Here is a 23,460-nt window from a genome sequence, read left to right on the forward strand (position 1 = left end):
GCGGCGCTGCCCGTGCCCGGCCCCTGCCAGTGCCTGGCGCCGCCGCCGCCCCGGGGCTGGTGCTCGGGAGCCTTGGGGGCGCTCGGCAGCGCCTTGTCCGTAGCGGGGCGCCGGGACCCACGAGCTCCTGTTGTGGTCGAGGCCTGTAAGATCAGCCCTTTGCCCCAGCCTCCCCTGCGGACTTGCCCAGGGTATGGTTAGCTGCAATGGGATTAGCATTGCCACTGGCAGGATGAGGATTCGGTTATTCATCGCTGCAAGTTGCTCTTTGCTGAGGCACTTAACAGAGATGCGGGCGACCAGTGCTTTTACCGAGCAGGCCGTAGCTTGGGGCTGCTGTTGGCAGACAGGCCTAGCAGCGAAAGTGTGTAATGTGTACGAGGAGCACACTGTAAGGATGAGAGAATCAAGCCCTCGCGGTCATTTACTTCTTTGGCTTCTTTCTGTATTGTGTTTTGGAGAGCCAGGAGGCGCTCCTTCTCTCTTGTGTTATCTTGAGTGTTTATTTACTGGTGAAAGTCTTAAGATGCAAAGGGCATGATTCTGTCAGCCCATTCGTGAAGGAAGATGGGAATTGCATTGCCTGTAGGTAGGATTAGAGCCCTCTTCTTTAAGAGGTGAAATAAGATACGTTGCAGGAGCAGGTAGGATTGCCCTCCTCTTCATGGTCGTGATGCACTGCAACCGAAACTGTTCCAGGTCATGTAAGGTGGTGATCACACTGCCCCATGGTGCTCCCAGGTGAGCAGGAGGAGGAGGATTGCACATAGGTTCAGAGACTTGAAGGCCAGGATGAGCTGTCTAGTCTGACCTACAAGACTTGGAACCCCTCATTCAGTTGCTTCTAAATCAAACCCAGGTATGGAGTGGGGTACATCTCTCTTAGCAGTGCATCAAGTCTTGATTTAAAATCTTCAGTGCCATCTCCAGCAATGGCTCATTACAGTGCTTTTGTGGAGCAGGCCTGTGTCGCAAAACCACTGTAGTGGTTTAACCTGCACTGTTAAAACTTTACATCTTTATTTCTAGTCTGAGTTATTCTATTTCAGGGGCAGGCAATTATTTTGGGTGGAGGGCCGCTTACTGAGTTTTGGCAAACCATTGAAGGCTGTGTGATGGACGGCCCTGGGCAGACACATTAATTTTCTAAATTTTTTACAGGCCCTGCAGGCTGGATAGAATGGCCTGGCGGGCTGCATCCAGCCCACAGGCCACATTTTGCCCACCCCATATCTAATTGCAGCTTCCAGCTACAGGCTCTCGCGTCTTTTTCTAGTAGCTTAGTTGGAGCCATCTGCTAATGGATGTCTCTTCTCCACTCCGGGTACTTGTAAACTGCACTGAAGTTTCCATGTGGACCCGTCCTTCCTTTGGAGGAACTGAATAATTAAACTTCTTAATCCTTTTGCTTTTAGGCATGTTCCAAAGGCCTCAGGTCATTCTTGCAGCTCTTCACTGGGCCCTGCTCATTTTTTTTTTTTTTCCTCTTTTTGGCTTTTCCTTTTGAAAAGTGGACACCAGAACTAGGCCTGTTATTCCAGCAGTGGTTTCCCTAATGCCATGAGAAAGGTGGTGCCTCCCTACTTTTGTTTGCATGTACAACTGAGGTGTGTGTTAGTTGCCTTCACTACAGAATTGTAGGGAGCTTCTGTTTTGCTACAAGTCTTCAATAATTTGAGTCTCTTTGCTGTATTCAGGGTGTTAGCCCCGGTCTTTGAAATGTGGGATTCAGAAGTTTTACAGTGACTAGAACTAGCCAGGGGCACTGCAAGCTCAGCACAGCATAGTACAGCACTCTGTACTACAGGACAATCTCTTTTTGACTCCACTGCACCTTGATTAATTGCTGTTTCATATGCTCAGGAATAAATTCAAAATGCTGTAATTTTAAAACTAGGAACTGATCAAGCTGTTTCTACTTTAAGATGGGGAAGAAAAAAGGTAGAGTGCCATTTCTTAGGAGAATCTCTGGTGCTGCTGGGGATGCATTGCAAAGTTTGGTGGTTCCTGTGCTGGCCTTTTCTCCACTGCCTGGATTAAGCAGAAATGCTCTGAGAAGAGAAGGGTGATCTCAGGTTGTCTCTTAAAACCTTTTTAAGATGTCAGTGCATGTGGCACAAATCAGGCATCTACTTGTATGCCAGGGGCAGTGTCCTGGCCAGGAGTAGACTTGTGCTGAAATCAGCCCAGACTTGTTCTGTAATAGTGCTCTCTGATCCCAGTTCCAAACCTGCAATTTCCTGCAGAAGGTGGTGTGAGAACTCTGCTGCACTGGTGAGAGCATGTGGTCAGGGAGCTTCATTAGTCTCCCCTGCACCATGCATGTGCCACTCAGCCAGAGGTTCTGACCTCAGTTTTGTTCCCCTTCAGGTCTGTTCACCCTGTTGGTAGAAGATTTTGGTGAGTATAAGAGCTTTTTTGTAATATTTGTTCCATCCTGGATGCTGCCCCTGGCTCTCACCTGTTGGTCTGATACTGTTCTCTGCTCTTTCTCCTTCAAGGGGTTAAAGGGGTACAAGTTGAGGAGATCTATGATCTACAGAGCAAATGCCAGGGGTAAGTTAACAACTCAGCAGTATGACTTCCTGGAGCTGGGTTCACCAGGAGGAAAAAACCTTAGTTTGTGGGTCTCTCCTTAAGCAGTTCTGTGTTGAGAGTGCATCAGACATTTAAAGACATCTATATTTAGCAACGTCTAACAGGGAAGGGATTGGAAAAGGTGCTTCATCAGACTGCAGGAGTAGGATACGTGATCAACCCTCTCACTTGGCTTGGAGGAAGAGCAAGGAGCTAAGCCATGGCAGTGCTGCAGGCTGGAGCTCCAGGCTGGTAGTAAAATGGGAGAATTGGTAGTGAAAGAACCTGTGGGGTCTCGGGAATGTACTTCATGGTTTTCCTGTCTTTGCATCAGCCCCACTAGCAGATGCCGTTACAGATCTCTGTACAGTCACTAGTGAGGTTTTTCCACAGTGCTTAGAAATGACCCCAGTGAAGAACCTTCCAGTCAAAACCAGTACCTGACTCTGCTTTAAAAACTTTTGCCCTGTAATTATACTGTAGTGGGAAATAGTGGGGCATATAGTGACCAGCATACTGGAATATGAGACGGTGAGAGGCACCTGCTGGAGCATGTGGTTGCCCTGCTCTCTCATGTCTTCTTCTGTCACATAACTTTAGTAAATCTGTTAAAAGGTTATGGGTTTGGCACTGTCTCAATTTACCTGTCTTGTGCATCGGGGGGGCGGGGGGCAGGGGTATGGAAATCAACTGAAGTGAATTGTCTTTGCCAAGAGTTGGAGGCAGTGGCAATCACCTCCCACTCTGGGTTTGGCCTGACCTCTTCTCTCTCCTCCTATTGTGGAAGAAGGCCTCTGGCATTAACTGACTGGAATAGCCCAGTCCAGGTTGGTGGGAACTTTTCTAGTCTGAGGCAGTTGCTGACCTAGCTCACGTTTGTTTTCAACCTGCCAGTCCTGTTTATGGGTTCATTTTCCTCTTCAAATGGATTGAAGAACGCCGGTCTCGCCGGAAGGTTTCCACCCTGGTAGACGAGACATCAGTGATCGATGATGACATTGTCAATAATATGTTCTTTGCCCACCAGGTAAGCTGGGTGGGACCTAATGTGAGGACCTGTCTGCGGTGCTGCTGAGGAGAGTGGACAGATGGGGTGGGTTCATGTGCTGGTATCTCTTCTTCAATCCAGAATATGCACAAATTGGGAAGGAAGTTACTGGCTGGGCAGCTATTCACTGAGATGAGAAAGTGCAGTATTATATATATGCCTTGTGGGAGGTTGTATGCTTAACCTCTCAGATCTGGACTCTGGGACCACACCTGGGGGTGGTCTTTGCCCATGAGTGACAAACATATTGTGGGACTTAATGAGAGAAAGCAGCTGGGAATGGGAGACAGGACCATGAAAAGAGAGGTGTGGTCACTGCTGCCACATCTGTAAGTAGCAAGGGTACAGGACAGAGTGCAGCTCATGGGCACGTCTGTCAGACTTGCTTAGGTTACCGTGTCCTTTGGAGCATGGACTGCTGTGCTGTGTGCACAGGGCATGGAACCTACCCTGGAGAAGGGGCCCAGTGCTTTGTCCATGGGGTGGTCTTTCTGAGGGCTGGCCTAGGTGCTTGTGCCGAGGTAGAGCTGGGGGGGGTGTATCTGGGCACTTTGAGGAAGGAACCCTTTGGGGATGGATGACTCCTGCCCAAAACATCAGGGAGCTTTGTTCTGTGATGTGTTCCTACAGTACAGATGTGGCTTAGCAGCTTGCGTGGAGTTTTTTCACTCTGGGACTAGGCAAGAGTAGACAGAACCCACGACCCAAGCACATGAACAAGCTATTGTGAGATAAATGAGGGTGAGGTTTTATAGCATGTCAGCTACTTGGGTGACTGCTCATGTGCATGCTCTTACATGGTGGTAAAAGAAAGCTGATTCCTGGTAGCTTGGTGCCCTTAAGGGGATAATAGCTGCACATGGGCAGTTACAGCCTAGTAGCTGACACCTTGTAAAACCCCACCCTAATTACTTCTCCTGGCCACTTGTTCATGTCCCAACTCTCCCTCTCCCCTCTCACCAGAGATCTGATACCCCACCTCTCCTGCACCAGCCATGAACTGCTGTGAACAGCTCTGCTGCACTTGCTCAGTAGGGTTCACAGGAAAGCACTAACTACATGCACCAAAGCAACTCTCCTGTTTTTCTGTGCTGGTTTCTGCTGGCTGTTGGGAGACTTCTGAGTGAGGGTGAAGCATCATCTTGTTCCTATATTGATTCCTGCTTGTTGCTCCATAGCTGATCCCTAATTCCTGTGCCACCCACGCCCTACTGAGCGTGCTCCTGAACTGCAGCAATGTGGACCTGGGGCCCACGTTGAGCCGCATGAAGGATTTCACCAAGGGCTTCAGCCCAGAGGTATGGGGCAAGGCTGAGATGAGCAGCTGTGTTGTCTTCCTCTCCCAGGAGGTTTCTGTCACCCAGGTCTCTGCTCTCTCACCCCTGTCTTGGTCTTTATGTTCTCCCTAAGCTTCCTCCCATGCTCACTCTGAGATTTTACCTCCTTTTGCCCTTGCTTGGCTCTGTGCCTGTTCTTGTGCTGTTCTCTGGGCACAGAGCATTGTCTATAGTCATGGTAGTCAAGCACCTCTACTCTTCACATCCTCCTCTAAGTCACCTCTTCCTTCCTCCAAAGGACCCCTTCTTCCTCCTCTGGAACTTGCACCATATCTTGATCTTGGGGGTTGCTCTCCCAAGCTTTTGTGCCTGGTTTGTACTTGTAAAGTGCTGTGTATATTTGAGGGTTCTCCATAGACACTGAGTCCTGATCTGAAAAACCTTAGCCATTGTTTCCCACCGTTTCTGGGGTCAGCTGTTCTCTCTCTGCTTTCTGTTCTAGAGTAAAGGCTATGCCATCGGCAATGCCCCAGAGCTGGCCAAGGCCCATAACAGCCATGCCAGGTGAGTGTGGAGGTCATCGTACAGCTGTGTGGGTTGGGGGAGGGAGGCTGCTGCTGCATTGACCTTGGGCCCTTTTGCCTTTGCAGGCCAGAGCCTCGCCATCTGCCGGAAAAGCAGAATGGAATCAGCGCTGTGCGGACCATGGAGGCTTTCCATTTTGTTAGCTATGTTCCCATCAAGGGGCGGCTCTTTGAGCTGGATGGCCTGAAGGTCTATCCCATAGACCATGGTAAGGAACTTGTCATGGTGTCCTGCTCCAGCACGAGATGCCCTGGCCCCTCACATGACTTCCCAGGAAGTAGCCAGCAGCAATCTCTTGCATCAGTGCCTTGCTGATTTGCTTGCTTCAATGAATTTACCTTCTCTGTGAGCATCTTTCCCTCCCACACACCCCCACACCCACACCCACACGAAAGGGAGTCTTCAGCTCCTTGGACTGGTTTTGCATGAATTTTTGGTAGACATTCACTCTTTGCCCCTTGTAGCACCACCAAGAGCAGAAGGCTTAGGGCTGGGAACCTGCTGCCCAGTACATGCTGAGACTCATGACGAGGAACTGTAGATGGCTTCAGGTGTGCCCATGTTTGGGAGGCCTGGTCCTGGGCTGTCACTGGCCTGTGGCCATGCCTTGGCAAATCTGCTATACCTCCACATTAATTCCAGGCAGAGCCCTGAGATATATGTACGCGACTGCTGCAGATATCTGCAGCCCCTGCTCTTCTGTCAGTTAGCACTGCCCCAGCTGCGCCCCTTCAGTCCCAATGTGAAGAATTGCTGCTGTCTCAAGCTGAGATGTCCCCTGTGTGGAGACTGCTTCTAGTGCTGAATGGTAGCTGAGATCTCAGTTTGGACTCCATTGCATTTCCACATGTGGCTTAAAATGTATTTGCCTGGAGGTGGAAGGGAAGCTTATTAATCATAGAATCCTAGAAAATGAGGGTCAGAAGGGACCTCAGGAAGTCATCTAGTCCAACCCCCTGTTTTTCTTCCTCCTTCTAAAAGGGCACTGAGGACTTTGCTCTCATGGGAGAGTTGGATTTGTGGATACACTGGAGATCCAACATTCTCATCTTCCTGAGGGGACATATGCCTGGCTTTATGACCCCAGACGTGTTCCAAGTGAGGGGTTTGCAATGATCTTTCATAGCACAATGGACTCTTTGCAGGGTAGCAGTACTCCATGTGTTTTACATGATTAGAATGTTTGCTTCTCTGTCTTGCCAGCACAAATCCCAGCTATAGGGGTCAGTAAGCAGCTGAGAACTTGCTTCCAAGGCAGGAGAGCATGTGCTTTCCATGTTGCACCCAGCATGCACCAGAGTTGAGCCTGGTTTTGTAGATGAGAAGTGAGCTCACACCAGGACTTCTGTAGTCATGGGAATAGAGTCACAGACCCTACTGAGATTTCCTGGTGACCTGCTGTTCCAAAGATGCTCCTTATCCATGTGGGTGGCTTTTTTGTTGTTTTTTGTCTAGCTTGTGGGTTGCAGAATACAAAGGATCTCGGTGGCTGTCTGGCTAGTCTGAGGGTGGGAAACTTGTTTGGCTTTGCTAACTCCTGTTTCTGGCTGTTTCCCCAGGGCCCTGGGCTGAGGACGAGGAGTGGACAGACAAAGCCAGGAGAGTGATCATGGAAAGGATTGGACTGGCCACAGCAGGGTAAATACCTTGATGAGGCTGGCCTTCCTGAACATGTTTGCCATGATGCACCCCAGTTCTCTGTGGGCTTGTGAGCAAGTAGAAGATCTTCCTATCCTGGGTGATGGCCCCACAGGGAGGGGAAGGCATTCCCCTGTACCAAACATGGGCCAAGTGCTTCAGAGGTATATGAAAGAGAGAAAATGAGTTGAAGCGTCTCTCTTGCAGTCTCAGCAGCCTTCTGAGGGTGCAGGGAGAGTTCTCTGATTAAATGACATCTCCGTGAATAGCTGTGTACCAGTTGAAGTATGGGTGAGATGAGCATGCTTGATCTTTTGCTTGTACTAGCTATAGTAACACTTGAGACAAGTTAGGGCCTTTGACTTGTATCCTCTGCTACTGAAACGCCTCTGAGGGAGCTTGCATTTGGGCCCTGGTGTGATTGGAGAAGGTGCCACAAATAAGGCAGTATGACAGCCCAGAGCACAGGTGCTGGCAATGCAATGTGTACTCTCTGATTGTTCAGCTGGTTGTTTTATCAGCCATTCATTCCCCTCTGTAGGACTGCCCAGGTGCACTTTGCCAGCCAGGATGGTGCAGCAAGAGCCAGTTACTCTGACTGGCACCTTTCATTGCTCTCTTGAACCACTGAAGTGACTGACTGACACCTACACCACTTGAGATTTCACTCTTCCACCATAAATACCTTTTGGTAGTAGGAGTGACTGTTTATTAAGGGGGTAGGGCTGTGTAAAGCTTTGGTCCTTGATTTGATTTGGCTCAATTCAGTGGCTGAATCTCTGAATCCGAATTGAATCAGGAGACCCTTTAATCCAGGGGCAGGCAATTATTTTGGGTGGAGGGCCACTTACTGAGTTTTTTGGCAAACCATTGACGGCTGCGTGGTAGGCAGCCAAGGCAGATAAATATTAATTTTTCTAAATTTTTTTTTAAGGGCCCTGCAGGCCAGATAGAATGGCCTGGAGGGCCATACCTAGCCTGTGGACTGCATTTTGCCCACCCCTGCTTTAATCTCTCCAAATTGAATTGGAACCCTCCAAATCGATTCGGACATAGACACAGCTTTAAATGTTTTTTCCTATAAACCTCCGGGTAGCAGGCGACTCATGAATGCTGTGATGCTGGCGTGCCTGGCGTATCCCACAGAAGCGTGGGGGACTCCCCAGCGTGCTCAGCAGCAGATGTGGAAGTGGACCAGAAGCACTTCTGGTCCACTTCCGGGTCCGCCGGGGAGTGCACACTTCACTGTTCAGTGACTGGTGCCTCCTGGGTCTGGGGGGGGCACCTGGAGTCCCCTCCCACAGCTGATCACTGGGGTGAGGAGGGACCCACCAGTGCACTCCTTGGTGGACCCAGAAGCACTTCTGGATTCGCCGCTGAACACGTGGAGGGCCTTCCTGCACTCTTGTGGGACTCTCCATCCGCCCCAACATTGCAATAATCGCAAGCCTCGCTGGTACGTTGAGGTATGTAGAAAAAACATTTAAAGCTGTGTCTGTGTCCGAATCACGGATTCTCTGAATTGGCAGCAGATCTTCAGATTCAGCTGAATGAAATCGGGGACAGTGATCTGAATCAATTAATCAAATCGCTGTCCCTGATTTGAGCTGAAATATTAATTGAATACGGCCTACTTCGCATGCCCCTATTAAGGGGCTCTTCTCTGTCCCTTTAAGAACTGACCTTGGAGAAAGGAATGGAAGAACTTGAATTCAAGACAGGTCTCTGAGAGTGGTAGGGAACTTTGGCTGCTGCCTGGCATGTGAGGTGGTATCAGCGAACCCCAAACCTGAAGACTCTATAGTGCCCCTAGGGCACCCTCTGTGGGCATTTAGAATTGTACTGTGTTCCCTACATAGCATGCTCCCCCTTCCATAGATACTGGTGCTCAGCCCTTCAGTGCTGCAGGCTGGGTGTTGAGTGTCCCTGCATAGTGTAGTATGTATTTGTAACTGGCTCCCTAGGAACTTGTCTGATCTGGGGGCCTCACAAATACCACCCTGGAGACTTTGCCTTTGGAAGCCAGGATGGCATGGGGAGGTGAAGTGACTGATTCACGATCCACAGCACAGGATCCTGAATTGTCCAATCCTCAAGTTCCTTACCTCATTTTTCTAGATGAGGTACTCCAATCTTTTTTGTTTTTTCGTTTTCTTTCCTTTTAGGGAAAAGTATGTACGTGGTTCACTCACTGTACCAGTTGCAGCACTTGCTTTTTCTCACTGCCCTATAAGGCACTCTGGATAACTTTATTGCTTAGTTCTGGGAAGGCCTAGACTTATGTTAAGAGCCTTAGCATAACTCAGTTTGCCCACTACACAGATACCTCCCTGTTTTAAACCCATTCCTCTGTTCCATGTCCTGGCTACTGTCACCCAAAATGTGGTATTCAAATTCTGCAGGGAATTTCCTTCCGTAAAAGGTTAATTTTTGGTTGCTACTCAGCCAGCCCCTCTGAGCATAATAGCTCCCAGGTGCCATCCCAGCACTGCAGTGAAGACCTGCCAGGTGGGGACATGGCTTCAGGGTCCTTGTGGTGGCTCAGATAACCTCTGGCTCATCTGCCTCTTAGACAGTCAGCTTGTGGCCCTGTACAACCCTGCCATTTGACTTCAAAGTCCCCAACACCTGTTACTTTAGGTAGTCAACTGGTTGGAGCCTTGCTCAGCCAGTTGGAATCCTCATGTCTGATGTATGTGAATTCATGTTGCCTCATTCTTTGGTTGCTGGAGCCTGATTTCTAGCTACAGGCTAATGTCTGGTCCTCATGAAATGGGCCATGAACACAGGGGTGGCAGCATTTGACCTGTAGACTGCATGGTGAGTGCTATCTGAATCCCCATTTGTGACTTGTCGGGCAGCTGCTTTCCCCAGTTGACCCAAGGCTGACGTGCCCTGTGTGCTTTGCCACAGGGAGCCGTACCATGATATTCGCTTCAACCTGATGGCAGTGGTGCCTGACCGGAGGATGAAGTATGAGTCTAAACTGCACATCCTGAAGATGAACAGGCAGACTGTCTTGGAGGCCTTGCAGCAGGTAGGAAAGGCAAGACATCAGCATGAATGCAGCTAAAGAGAAGAAAGCAGGGTTTGCTGCCCTTAGTTTTGGGTACCTCCAGGTATTGCAGGGCCCTGTGGTCTCACTCCAGAATGGTGGTGGCTCTGCTTAGCAGACTGTGTCCTAGGTAAGCAGTGCCTTTGATTTCCCTGTGTCTGGGGTCTTAGTACTGGGTTCATGCCTCTTTTCCAGCTGGCCCCTTGTCTTCACTCTTCCTGCCTAGGCCCAGTAGCTGAGGGTAGCGGAGTTTCCATTTAGCCATGTCGTTGAGCCCTTCTAACCTGGTCCCATTCGAGCCAAATAGCCTGGTGACCTGGTTCCTCAGTGTTGTAAGGCTGGCTGAGATCTGCCAGTTCGGTCCATTTCTATCTAGCACTGAGCGTAGATTCATAGATGTTGGGGATAGAAGGGACCTCATTACGTCATCGAGTCCAACCCCCTGCCTTGGGCAGGAAAGAGTGCTGGGGTCAGATGACCTCAGCTAGATGCTTATCCAGTCTCCTCTTGAAGACCCCCAAGGTAGGGGAGAGCACCACCTCCCTTGGAAGCCCACTCCAGGTTCTGGCAGTCCTTTTTGTGAAGAAGTTCTTTCTGATGTCCAACCTAAATCTGCTGTCCTTCAGTTTGTGGCTATTGTTCCTACAGGGGGTGCTCTAGTAAATAGAGCATTTCCTATTCCCTGCTGCCCTCCCATGATGACTTTATAGGCAGCCACCAGATCACCTTCCAGCCTTGCAAAGGCTGAAGAGATCTAGGTCCCGCAGTTTCTCCTCGTAGGGCCTATACGAGTGGCCTTCTCTGAATCCTGTTAAAGCAGTTTGATTTGAGGTGCTCCTAGTTCAGTGCTCAGACTACTTGTCGTTTGCTTTCAAGCTAATCCGAGTGACCCAGCCGGAGCTGATTCAGACCCAAAAGTCCCAGGATTCTCAGCCTGCTGAGGAGGCGAAACCAGCAAGCAGCAAGACCTGTTTGGCACTGGAGACTGGCAGGGCACCACTAGCCCCAGAGAGCTCTCACCCAGGTATGGAACACGCTCCAGATTTGCATAGAACCGTGCAGACAGTTCAGGAGCAACTGCACCCACATGTGGCTTGGCAGCTTGATCATAGAGAGCTGTATTTGATAGCATAGAATTTTGCTGCACAGTATTACAGGATCATAGAAAAGTAGGTCTAAAAGGGGCTTCAGGAAGTCATTAATCCAACTCCCTGCTTAAGGTAGGGAATGGTTTGGATTATCCTATCTGAACCATCCCATACAAGTTCTTGTCTAACCTAGTCTTGGGTCTCGGGAGCATGTATATAGAGCTGTGGCCTCTCTCGGTCTGTGCCTGGTAGCAGGCAGGCTATGAGTTGCGGAATTGGAGGAGAGCAGAGCTTAAGGCCGTACTCCTTGTTCTCGTGGTGGAGGTGGGTAGGGTTGAATGAACAGGGAGTTCTGAAGAAGCAGAACAGTGCAGCTGTTCTCAGGGGTAGGAGAAAGATTGGATGGAGCATCTGGAATCAAAGGGGATGGGGTCTGCCACAGAAGGCTTCATTCTGATGTAAGAGGTATGTGTTGCAGACAGCACTGATGAGTGCACGGCCCAGGGCCACGCCGCATCCACCCAGAGCCCCCCCAACAAGTCCAAGCTAGTCGCAAAGCCTTCTGTGAGCAGCATCAATGGGGTGCCTCCACCGAACCCTAACCCCATTGTGCAGAGACTGCCAGCCTTCCTGGACAACCACAACTATGCCAAGTCACCCATGCAGGTATGTGTGGCCTGGCCCTTCTCCCCAGTCAGGGGAATACAAATGAGCAAGAGTTGGGCCTTTTCATTTCTAAGCTGAGTCTTCCAAATGGAGCATGGGGAGAAGAACTTGGAGACTTCCCTTCAGACCTGGTAGCAATTCTGCTAGGGGTCAGGATGGTCTTGTGCCTGATGTGTGGCCTCCCAGCCTCAGTCCCTGTAAGTGCATAACATTTATCCTGTATTAATTCGAAACAAACTGCATACACATGGCTGTCTAAACCAAACAGTGGCACATGCCTGGGTGCATACACTCAGATTTTTCTGTTTCCATTAATGGGTTTAAGTACGTATTGTACTTCATCCTGTGGGATCTCCTTGCTGAGTTAACACATTCTGGATTTACGTGTCCTGGTAACTTTGCTTTAAGCATATTTTTCTTTATATGTGTTTTGTGGGGAAAAGAGAGAGAAAAAAGAAACTCAAGTCCTGGGATCTATACTGATGAGTTGACCCCCATCAAATTTCTAGACTGTGTTTGTTTGGTTTAGAAATATCCCAGAGAAAGTCCATCAGGAGTCAAAACAGGGGTAAGGCTGGAGAGCCAACCTCGGCTTCTCTCCCTGCAGGACAGGGTTTACACGTGTCGTGGAGATCACAGAATGAATGAGCATGGAGCCTGGATCCCTCTTGCCCTTGAAAGGGATTTTCCTTGTAGGCTGCAGTTAGAAGCACAGCTAAGCAGGGGCTTGCATTCCAAACATTTTGTTTAAAAGTCTCTTCCCCTTCTGTTTCCGACGGACTGGCTCCTTGCCCAGAACGTGCTCTGTTGGCTGAGCCAGAGGCTCGGGCTTCATTAGAATGTCTGGAAAGGGTTAAGTACAAAAATTTCCTGAAAACCTGAAGCTCAGGTTTGCTTGACATGATAGTGCCTAATATTGCTGCAAAAGATGTGGTCTGTTTTTCTTGAGGGGTTCCAAGAAAACGGTGCCAGCCCTGAAAGGGGGTGAACTTATTTCAAGAATGCAGTAACCAGGGTAGTCGGCTAGCTGGGAGGATCAGGAGCTACTCTCCAGGACAGTGAGCAGAGCTAGTGCCTTTAAGCTTGACACAAAAGAAGATAATAGTGGCATGGACTTGTTTGGAATGAAAAATTCTGGCATCGCCAGTATTTGGTTAATTGGGGGGAGTGGGGGGGCACACCTGCGTGTGACTCTGATTGCATCGTGATATGGGTGACGGTGATTTGGTTTGTGTGTAAGAAACTTGGGAATTCCTGTATCCCTGGTGCCTGCTCTCTCTGCTGGGGGTCAGAGGCTGTTTTGGTAACAGAGGCCCGACTTGCAACATTCTTCAGGAAGCGATGACGTGTGTTGCAGGAGGAAGAGGACCTTGCTGCAGGAGTGGGCCGAAACCGCATCCCCATCCGACCACCCCAGCAGTACTCGGATGATGAGGATGACTACGATGATGATGAGGAGGAGGAAGTCCGTAACACCAACTCTGCCATGAGGTAGTGGATTGTGCTGAGGGCTTGTGGGGTAGGGGTTGAGGGGAAGGCCTTGCTGGTGTTCTCCACTACGTAAGTGCAGATGACTGTGTGAGGTGTAGAGCACTAGAGAAATGTATCACTAAATAAACCAGGGGTTGGCAATCTATGGCCCCCTGGGCTGGATCCTGCTTGCAGAGAGGTTGGATTCAGTCCAGGAAGGTCTGACCCAGTCCAGGGTAGCACGCATGTTCAGGCAGCACACAGCTTCCCCAAACCACATGGCCCCTCCTAACACCCTCCGGCTGTTCTCACATGTGCTTACCATTGCTATAGAGGGGCCAAGTATCTGCAGTGAGGGAGCCAGTCACAAACTCTGAGCCAAGGTGACTTACCAAACCCTGAGAGAGAAGGTGAATAATGGCTCTGGTCAGCTGGCCTCCCTTGTGAGATGGCAGACTTAACCGTGGGACTGCTCTGTACAGGGGAGGTCCCAAGCCCAGCTGGGTTGGCAGAGCAGGCCCTGGAGGCCACTTGTTCAGCCCTGGTCACTGAACCTTTTTGTTTGCTGCTTAGTGATATCTTGCCTCGGTTTATCTCACACATACCGATGACAGGGTCAGTTCTTGCAGGCTTCAGCAGGAGGCTGTGCTCTTACAGGCCTGTGGCAGGCATAGGGAACATGGGAAAGCTCCTGAAGAGGCAGGCTGGTACCAGCACTCTTGCTTGGTCCTGTTGGTGGCATAGGGGAGTGCTGCTGTATTTGAAAGCCATTAAGAAGGGGGCGAATGATCTTGTTGCTTAAATCCAGGACTGAGAGGCTGGCAGGCTAATGCAAACTTGCTGTGGTGTTGGATAGATCATTTGCATGAATGTTTTCAAGTGTCTGCTAACTTTGGGTGCTTCATCCTAGAGCAGAGGTTCCCAATCACCGGGCCACGGCCTGGTACTGTGCCGTTAAGGGTTGGCTGCTGGGTTGTGGCGTGAGCCCCCTGCTCAGACATCTGCCTGTCCACCCAGGCAAGTGGCTTTTGCCGCCAGCTGTCACATGCAGGGTTAAAGTGGGGCAGCCCCAGGAGGGAGGCAGCCGGCTTCATGCACCCCGTCCCGCTCCAATGCAATATATATAAAGGTTGGAAACCACTGTCTTAGAGAGGTGGCTGCATTGTTCCTCCACAGCAGCTGGGGCACTATACCTGGTGCTGCCTGTGGTTTACCTTCTATCCCATGTTCTTGGGCAGGTACAAGAGGAAGGGGCTGGTGAAGCAGGATCATGTCGGGGGGGCAGCAGATGGCCAGCTCTCTGTCCTCCAGCCCAACACCATAAACGTCTTGGCGGAGAAGCTCAAGGAGTCTCAAAAGGATCTCTCCATCCCCCTTTCCATCAAGACTGGCAGTGGGGGTGCTGCTGTGGCTGTCGTCACTCATTCCCAGCCCTCCCCCACACCCAGCAACGAGAGTACAGACACTGCCTCAGAGATAGGGAGTGCCTTCAACTCACCACTGCGTTCTCCCATCCGCTCGGCCAACCCCACCCGGCCCTCAAGCCCTGTCACCTCCCACATCTCCAAGGTGCTCTTTGGGGAGGAGGACAGCCTGCTGCGCGTGGACTGCATGCGTTACAATCGGGCTGTGAGGGACCTGGGTCCCATTATCAGCACAGGCCTGCTGCACCTCACTGAGGACGGGGTGTTCTGCCCATTGGCCATCGCAGGTGGGTGCCTGTGGGCAGGGAGAGAGGCCACAGCTGTTCTAGTTGAGTAGGTTGGACGCACACTTCCCCCACCACTACTGAAGGGCTCTTGGATTGGGGAGGAGGGAAAGGGCTTGGCTGTGCTTTGGCTGGAATAAGCAAGTGGTTACCTGGTGGGCTGCTGGGGTCTGAAATGGATGGGAAGGGGAGGGCAAGCAGCCATCCTTTGGCTACTGAGAACGTGCCTGTCTGTGGCCTGGGAGTTGATACATTGCTCTAGTTCCTAATGTTTCCTTCCTCGGCATGCCCAGACGGTGGAAAAGGTTCCCTGCCTTCTATCAAACAGAGCGATGAGGCCCACCCTGCTGTTAAACTAGAGGAGAAGGAAGCCAGTGAGCCCAGCGACAGCAAAGAGAAGGCTGGACTCAGCAGGCCAAGTGATCATGTTGGCGGGGAAAAGTATTCTCCCAAAGTGAGTATCCGTGCCTTTTGCGGGAGCTGGTCTGTCCAGCCCCTGCCACCGTCCCCTCTCTGCTTGCTGCGTGCTGGTGATGGCCTGTGGCTGGGGTAGCCAGTTCTGTCTGCAGCCCCTGCATGGTGTTATGGGAGGATTGTGTGCCTAGTAATGGCATTGACCTTTTGGGGCCCAGAGGCTGGTGTCTGGAGTTTGGCAACCACACTTGGCTCTGTGTTGGTCTCCGTATGACCGTTCTGGCCAGGTGGACTCCTTTAGCAGCACAGGTAGTTCAGCTCCCACAATGGGGGCCAGCAGGAGAGCCCTGGACTCTTCCCATTTTGTCTACAGAGCTGTGATAGCACTAGCAGTGACAGGCCAGCTTTGCACACTGAGCTACTTGAGGAGGCTTGGCCTTTTTCTGACCATGAGGGGTTCTTCTAGGTTGTGGCTTGTTTTTTCAGGAGACAGTGTATCCACTAGGGCCTGAGTGGAGGTCACTAGCTCACCTTGTGTAGGGCACCAGAAGCTTCTTGGTTATTACTGCTGTGCTGCAGTGCAGGAGCAGGTGAGCTCCTTGTGCCTCGGGCCATCCTCACGGCCATGTGCTGTGCCATGTTGTACTGTCCTTGCACAGCTATGTCCTGTGGAGAGCTCCCCTTAGCAAACTCCCTGAGCAGTTGTCAAGTGCCTGTGAGCAGCCTGTTACACTGCAGTCACATGTAACTTACTTTCCCTTGTACCTGCCCCCTACTGTGCCCTGCTGTACTGCACAGCTGTCTGACTGGGGAAGGAGCTCTTTTTGCTGTACTGGATAAGACAGGCCATCGTACCAGCACTCCTTCCTGGAGCCTGCTCTTCCCTGTCTTAGCAGAGAGGGGGTGTATGTGCCAGAGCTGCATGGCTCTGTCTGGCCTGGCATGATGCACTGGGTAGGTCTGGCTGGAATTTAGTTCTGCCCAGAGAGGGCAGTTTCCTTTTGATGCAGAATGAAGCTGAGGCTGTCCAGCATCTTGTATGCAGGTCAAGAGGCCGTGTGTGTGTTCAAAAGAGCCAACTGATCACATGCTGGGTGGAAACCCACCTGTCCCTACTGACAAGCATGTGATTTGACTGGTTTTGTTTTCACCCACTTGCACTCCTTCCTGGCTCAGAGAGGCTGTTTAGTTGGAAAACATTGGTTTCCGTGAAGCATTTTGATTCCCAGTGAGGCAGCTGGGCTGCGACAGCAGTGGGTGCTGGCTACAGCCCTCCCTTCCCTGTGTGCTGCTCTGGCGCTGACCTAGCAGGGAGGTGCTGACCAGTGCTCTCTGTTTGGCCCGGCAGGAGCTGCTGGCACTGCTGAAATGTGTGGAAGCAGAGATTGCCAACTACGAGGCTTGTCTGAAGGAGGAAGTAGAGAAGAGGAAAAAATTCAAGGTGCGCTGGTGTATTGCCTGTGTTTGTCCTGGGAGTCTGCAGGATAAACCCCGTCACGGTGGCATGTGGGAGAGACTTGTTTAGCTGTGCGGGACAGGTATGGTGAGGGGATGGAGTCGGTCTCTATCAGTCCTCTACTCCAGGCTGGGAAAGCTGCCCCTTGTCCAGTAGCCCAGTCTGGAGTTTTTCCCAGCACAGAACAGTACAACTGAGCTTCGCAGCTAGGCTGAGGCTGATTAATAGAACTGCCCTGCTGGCCCAAGTGCCACTGGTATGTAGGAGACTTTAGGGAGGGGAAGGATGTTGCTCGGCTCCCAGCACAGTTCCTGCTGGGACCTTGGGTGCACTAAGCCCCACAGAGCACATGGCTTACCCTGCAAGATGGAATTGGGACAGTCTCGTCTCATCTTTGAGACAAAATTGACCTTGAATCAGCCATCCTGACTGTCTTTTTTTCCCTGACATCTCTTAACTGAAAGCTCCAATATGGACAGCAGCTTTAAACTGGGTTCAGTTGTTGATTCCATATGTGTTGAGGTCTAAGCATAGGACCCAAACCAGCCAAGAGCTCACATCAGGCTCCTGAGTCTATTGCCTGGGATAGCAGGAGTCTGGACTTGATTATCCAGGTATTCCTTTCCTGTCCCTTGTCCTGTTGATAGGGCTCCAGCCTGGGATGCTTGCTGGGCTGCACTTGTGACTGCTCCTGGAGAGCAGCCTTTCACCTTGAGTTCTCTCTGCCCACCTTCTGTAGATTGATGACCAAAGAAGAACCCACAACTACGATGAATTCATCTGCACCTTCATCTCTATGCTGGCTCAGGAAGGTGAGGCTTGCTGCTTCCAGGTAGTTATGGGTGACTGGTGCCACCTTAGCCAGGGGTGGGGCACATGCCCCCTGCTCCCCCCACCCCAGCGACCAGATAGGATGGGGGCACCCCTGCAGCCAATCTCACTGACCGGGGGGAGAGTCCTACCCCTATGCATTGCCACTGCAAGCAGTGGTAGGAAGGTGGGTGGGGAGAGCTGCACATCCAGGATTCACCTCTGTTTCATCACTCCTGGAATGGGTGAGATGCTTTAAATTGGCCCCTGTGGCTTTTTCAAGGCAGAGGCTGGAGTTGCTGAAGGGCTGCCTTGTCTTGCAGTCTGTTCACTGGGATGGAGCACTTTGTCCTGGAATTGGCTTCCCGTAGCTGACACTGCCTCTTTTTTTCAGGCTATGAGCAAATGATGTATAATTGCTGGCATTTTCTTGCAGGTAGAATAGTCCATTGTGGCAGGGGCAAGTGTGTATATTCTGTGGGGTTTGCATTTGTAGTGGGAAGCAGGGGGTGGTTTCTGGAAAGCGGGTATCCTTTGGTCTGAAACCTGAAGACTTGGTTTTTGAATGAGCTGAGATTCTGGTGATTAGAGCATCCAGGTCTCCAGATTAGCTCACCTAACTAGGTGTCACCTGCTTCTAATGAGGAGTTGTAGTGTCAAGTGTCCATGTTTCTGGGAGGGAGTCAAGAGACCAGAAAATGGCAGGCTTGTGGGTAGGCAGTTCCTGGGTCAGCTCACATGCATCTGCTTTCCCCTGCAGGGATGCTGGCCAGCCTTGTGGAGCAGAACATCTCTGTGCGCAGACGGCAGGGCGTCAGCATTGGGCGCCTCCACAAGCAAAGGAAACCAGACCGTCGGAAACGCTCCCGTCCTTACAAAGCCAAGCGCCAGTAGCATCATCCTTGGAGTTGGGGCTGTGAGCAGAACCCTATGCCTGCCTTGCTTGCTTTGGCCAGTGTTGAGATCCAGGCCCTCAAATATCATGGTTCACCCTTGCCCAGGGAAGAGGGACCTGATGCAGATCCATGGCTGGGACCTTCCTGATCGCGTCCTTGTTGCTGCATGTAGAGGCAGAGATTGGACTTTCCTCCCAGCCAGGTACCCTGAGTCTTGGAAAAAGCCAGGGGTACTCCTAGAGAGCAAGGCCCAGCAGCAGGGCATAGACCCAGGGGGTGCAGTCTGTAGTGTTGGCTGCCTAACTTGGGGCCACAGAAACACTCAGATCTATGTGGCAAGTGTCCCGGGCTGCTTTGCATAACATTTGGCAGCAGGCAGTGGCTTTCTGGCTGAGGACTGAGCCAGAAATCAACTGGGAGAGGAGTGGACAACCCACTGACTTCCAACCTATGAGGGGACAGGCAGCTGGAGTTGTCTTAACAAGGCCTCCAGTTCCCTAGCAATGCTGGCGTGTGTCCGTGCTGGCCACAGCTGGCTGTGGCTCATGGTCTTAGGTGTCTGGGCCTTGAGCTCTGTGTCCCCCCGGACATTCAGATATCTATTTTCTAGGTGGCAAATGTTTATTTTTGGTTCTGTCCTTGTTCCCAAGCCTAACTGCTCCTTGGAGGCCTCACCGTGAGCACTGCTGCTCAGCCTTCCCCATACAGGACCAGGCAGCTGCCCTTACATTAGTTGTGCCAATATGTACCCCTTCCATGTTGGGCTGGGCTCTTCCAAGGTGGCCTTGTGATGCAGAGCTAGTGCCCTCCCATGTAGTGGGGGAGATTCCTAGGGCCTGGCTCAATCCCATCTCCCCCCTCCTTACTGTGGTCGGCATCCCCAGGTGAGCGCAGAGCAGGTTTCTCCATGACATGACCTCCAGTGCTCACTCTGCCCCTTTCTCACCGTGTGGCTTGGTACAGCTGTGCCTGCCTAGTTGTGGCTTTCCTGCACTGGTCTGAGCAACTGTGTGACCTGTTGTAGAACGACTGCCTCGGGCAGGACATAGTGGGCAGTAGTCTCTGAGACGACTTCCTTCCCTGCAGAGGCCAGTGCTGCTGCTCAGGCTCCATGAGGCTGGAGGGACAAGAATGTGATAATAGCGTCAGGAGATCCAAATAAGACATGAGGCACTTGGGTAGGGGCACAAGCCCACTCCCTTTGGGCTCAGCAGGTCTGTTTCCAAAGGACTAAGGCTCTAGGGAAGCTTTTGAAAGGGGCCTGGGAAGGAATAGTCTGTTGCACTCGCTGCAGGCCTGGACACATTGTTCCCATGTCTGTTGCCAGGGAGTATGTGTATTCCAGCATGAGGGTGGCTTTCCCCAGAAACTACAGCTGTGTGGTTGAGGAGAGGAGGAAACTGCAGGAAGAGGTAGGGACCAAAGTGGGGCTCACAGCTGCCTAGGGCTGAAATGGCATTGTGTTCTTTTTTTTTTTTTTTTTTCCCTTGGTTTGTGTTTTTTTAGTTGACCTTTTTCTCTTGTGTGAGGTGAGCCCCTTTTTACACAGGAATAGACTGACATGCAAACAGGCCTCCCCTGCTCTAGGTGCTGCCTCCAACTTACGTTCCCCTCTCTGTTTCCTTGTGCTGATGCTGACTGTCACTGTTGAAGGTGGGTTTCTTCTTTCCTGACCCTACCAGCTGTCAGGCTTGTATCCTAAGGGGAAGCATGGTTCCTCCTGCTCCAGGACCTGGCTGGCCTGACAACAGGCTGTTGAGGCTGTTTAATGGGGCTTGAAGGGGAGAGGAGTCTTAAAGGAAGATGTAGATGCATGTGAAAGCAGGGCAGCCTCCCTAAAGAACTGCAGTCCACACTTGTGCATATCAGCACAGTAAAATGAAGCTGTTTTGATACTTGTTGATGGGAGAAAAACATCCCTCTGTCTCTTGCCATGTCCTATTTTAAGTGCTGTAAATAATGGATATGCTAGAAAGAATAAAGCTGTCCCATACCATGTGTCCTGGAGAGAGGTGTTTAACAAGGGGTGTATTTGAATGAGATAGGAGCTTGTTTTTAGGAGTGGGATGGGGGGAACTTCCTGTTCCACAAAAAAGTGAGATGCATCGGTGTGAATGGACAGAAAAGCAGCAGCAGCAAGGTGGTGGCTGCACCCTGGCCAAGGAATGAGCTGATTTTATTTCATCTCTAAGCCTTATCTGAGTGGGGGCTTCTTTTCTGCCCTGTTTGCTTGTTTCACAGTAGTGTTGAAATTAGCCATGGTGACTCTCCAGCATGATGCACAACACCAGCACTGTTAGGTGTGCAAACACCTGCATGATTCACATGATAAACCCAGATCCTTCAAATAGGAATCCACAATGTCAAAAACACTTTGACCAGTTGCTTTCTAGTAGCTTTCACTTGCTTTTTGACTACAGAAAAATAAGCTGGCATTTTCTGAAGGAGACTTTAAGTCTAAAAAACAGAGCCTTATGCTAGACCAGTGGTTAAGAGGCTGGCTAGAAAGAATCAAGCACAGTATTTTGGTGAAACAGAACAGCTCTGTATTAACAAAACAAGACTAAGTACATAACAGCTCTGAGGGGGAGGGAGAAATAATTGCAGGGTCGCTCAAACACTTTCCCAGTGCACCGGACTACAGGACAGCAGCAACACTGGCTCGCGTCTCATGAGTTGGTTGTGTCGTTGCTATGGCTTCTAAGGTTAGGTGGTGTTTTGGGGGCTAGAAGTCCAGGGCACAGATCAAGGCTACACCCTGCTTGATCCAGTGCCTCTGGGACTTGCTGCTGGGGATCTCCACAGCAATTACGTAGTTGGTGGAATGACCTGTTGTTGACAAGGTTCCTGGGATGGGAAAAGATAAAGATTGTAGGAAGAGGATGTGCAGATGATAGAGTACTATAGCATGTACGGTGCCTTGTAGACAATCCCACTGCTACCGCAGTGTCATAGAGATCTAACTGCTTGTTAGTGATGGTCAATAATCAATGGCTGGAGGAGCTTCCTATCTTAGCACTGCCCTTCCCACACTGCATCTTCAACCTGCATTTCTCCTACCCTGTTTCAGAGCCAGATTTAGCTGCTAACACTTCACCAGCAGGCTGGGAGTTACCATGTCACTTGTTGACTGGTAACAGAACAAGCAGGATTTTCTTGTAGTCCTGTGAACAGGTTCTATGTGCCTGTTCTGGGGCCTTAAACGGGGAGGCTCATGTATTTTGATCCTGGGTTCAAACAGGAGTGTGGTACACAGGGAGGCCATCTGACCATGCTATTAACCAGCTGGTTCATTCAACAAGCCCATCTGGTTGGTGGGAAGCACAAGGGAGTAAGTGTGTGGTGCTCACTAGAGCTGTGTGAAGTTTGGGCAGCTGTTTTGTTTCGCAGGTGTTTCAGGCCATTTTGGTGCTTGAAATGCTGAATCCAAATCGAAACTGAAGGCTCCGAAACGTTTTGGAGCTGGGCTTGCAGGGAAACAAAAACTAGGAGGGGGGAAGGACTGCTCTGATATTGACATCTAGCTCCCAGTTCAATTCCCTAGCTCTCTGACCATTTCCCCAGCTCTTCCAGGGGGTGTGGGCCTGCAGCAGCAGCCTAGCATGCAGATCCAGGGGCCTGTGCCCCCCAGGAAGAGCTGGGGGAAATCAAACCAGGGGCTGGGCAATCCTTGCCCTGCGACCTGGATCTGCAGAAAGAAGAGATCTGCCCTGGCACCAGCCCCAAGCCCTTCCTGGCTGGGTAGGACTGTGTGAAGTTTCCCTTTCACCCGGTTTGAAAAGGATTCAAAGGAGATTCAGCAGAAATGAAATGGCAGTGGTCTGAAACACCAAAACAAATCACTGTCCTCTGAAACTGAATCAAAATGCACCCATTTTGCCCAGCCCTAGTGCTCACATATGAAATCTAGTGCAGTGTTATTGTTTAGTGTGAGGCTAGTTATCAAGGTGAGCAACTAGTTGCTTGGGTCTTCATAGTTGGTAGTGGCAGAAGGGACCTGAGCAGATCATCAAGTCCAACCCCCTGCCATGGCAGGAAAGAGTACTGGGGTCAAATGACCCCGGCTAGGTGATTATCTAGCCTCCTTTTTTAAGACCCCCAGGGTAGGAGCAAGCACCATTTCCCTTGGAAGTTGGTTCCAGATCATAGCCACCCTGATTAAAGTACTGCCTCCTGATATCTAGCCTGAATCTACTCTCAGTGAACTTATGGCCATTATTCCTAGTTACTCCTGGTAGTGCTTGGGGGAACAGTCTCTCCCATTTCCCACTCGTCCCCCTTGGTAAGTTTTATAGACAGCCACCAGATCCCCTCTCAGCCTTCTCCTGTGGAGGCTGAACAGGTTCAGGTCCTGTAGCCTGTCCTCATAGGGTCTGCCTTGGTGCCTCCTGATCATGCGAATGGCCCTCCTTTGGACCCTCTCAATGCTGTCCATATCCCGCCCCCCCGAAGCGTGGTGCCCAGAACTGGACGCAGTACTCCAGCTGTGGCCTGACTGATGTCGTCACATAGAGGGGGAGGTACACCTCCTTGGACCTGCTTGTGATGCATCTGTGGATGCATGACAAGGTACGGTTAGCCTTCCTGCCCACGTCCTCACATTGTCGGCCCATGTTCATTTTGGAATCCAGTAATGATTCCAAGATCCTTTTCTGCCTCTGCGCTGATGAGAAGGGAATTCCCCAGCCTGAAGGTATGCTGCTGGTTCTTCCTCTCAAGGTGAAATACCTTGCACTTGTCAGTATTGAATCCCATCCTGTTCTCATCCGCCC

At 50.9% G+C, this 23,460-nt stretch overlaps 2 protein-coding genes across 4 annotated transcripts in view; one reads left to right on the top strand and one right to left on the bottom strand.

The window, feature by feature from the left end:
- BAP1 (BRCA1 associated protein 1) overlaps positions 1-20,692 on the top strand; it is a 33,976-nt gene extending 13,284 nt beyond the window's left edge. For both annotated transcript variants that reach the window (XM_019537077.1, XM_019537078.1), the window contains exons 2-17: positions 2,371-2,400; positions 2,502-2,556; positions 3,472-3,604; positions 4,804-4,923; positions 5,405-5,466; positions 5,553-5,695; positions 7,047-7,125; positions 10,039-10,162; positions 11,057-11,204; positions 11,747-11,934; positions 13,292-13,425; positions 14,643-15,115; positions 15,406-15,566; positions 16,875-16,967; positions 17,722-17,794; positions 18,553-20,692. In XM_019537077.1, the coding sequence (XP_019392622.1) occupies positions 2,371-2,400; positions 2,502-2,556; positions 3,472-3,604; positions 4,804-4,923; positions 5,405-5,466; positions 5,553-5,695; positions 7,047-7,125; positions 10,039-10,162; positions 11,057-11,204; positions 11,747-11,934; positions 13,292-13,425; positions 14,643-15,115; positions 15,406-15,566; positions 16,875-16,967; positions 17,722-17,794; positions 18,553-18,686 (2,150 nt within the window). In that variant the 3' untranslated portion in view covers positions 18,687-20,692. The remainder of the gene's footprint in view (positions 1-2,370; positions 2,401-2,501; positions 2,557-3,471; positions 3,605-4,803; positions 4,924-5,404; positions 5,467-5,552; positions 5,696-7,046; positions 7,126-10,038; positions 10,163-11,056; positions 11,205-11,746; positions 11,935-13,291; positions 13,426-14,642; positions 15,116-15,405; positions 15,567-16,874; positions 16,968-17,721; positions 17,795-18,552) is intronic.
- Positions 20,693-21,211: 519 nt separating this feature from the next.
- The window catches only part of DNAH1 (dynein axonemal heavy chain 1), a 145,284-nt gene continuing 143,035 nt past the window's right edge, over positions 21,212-23,460 (bottom strand). For both annotated transcript variants that reach the window (XM_019537076.1, XM_019537075.1), the window contains one exon: positions 21,212-21,535. In XM_019537076.1, coding sequence (XP_019392621.1) covers positions 21,414-21,535 — 122 coding nt within the window. In that variant the 3' untranslated portion in view covers positions 21,212-21,413. The remainder of the gene's footprint in view (positions 21,536-23,460) is intronic.

Source organism: Crocodylus porosus, unplaced genomic scaffold, assembly GCF_001723895.1.
Source record: "Crocodylus porosus isolate Cpor-Errol unplaced genomic scaffold, CroPor_comp1, whole genome shotgun sequence".
Taxonomy (NCBI): domain Eukaryota; kingdom Metazoa; phylum Chordata; order Crocodylia; family Crocodylidae; genus Crocodylus; species Crocodylus porosus.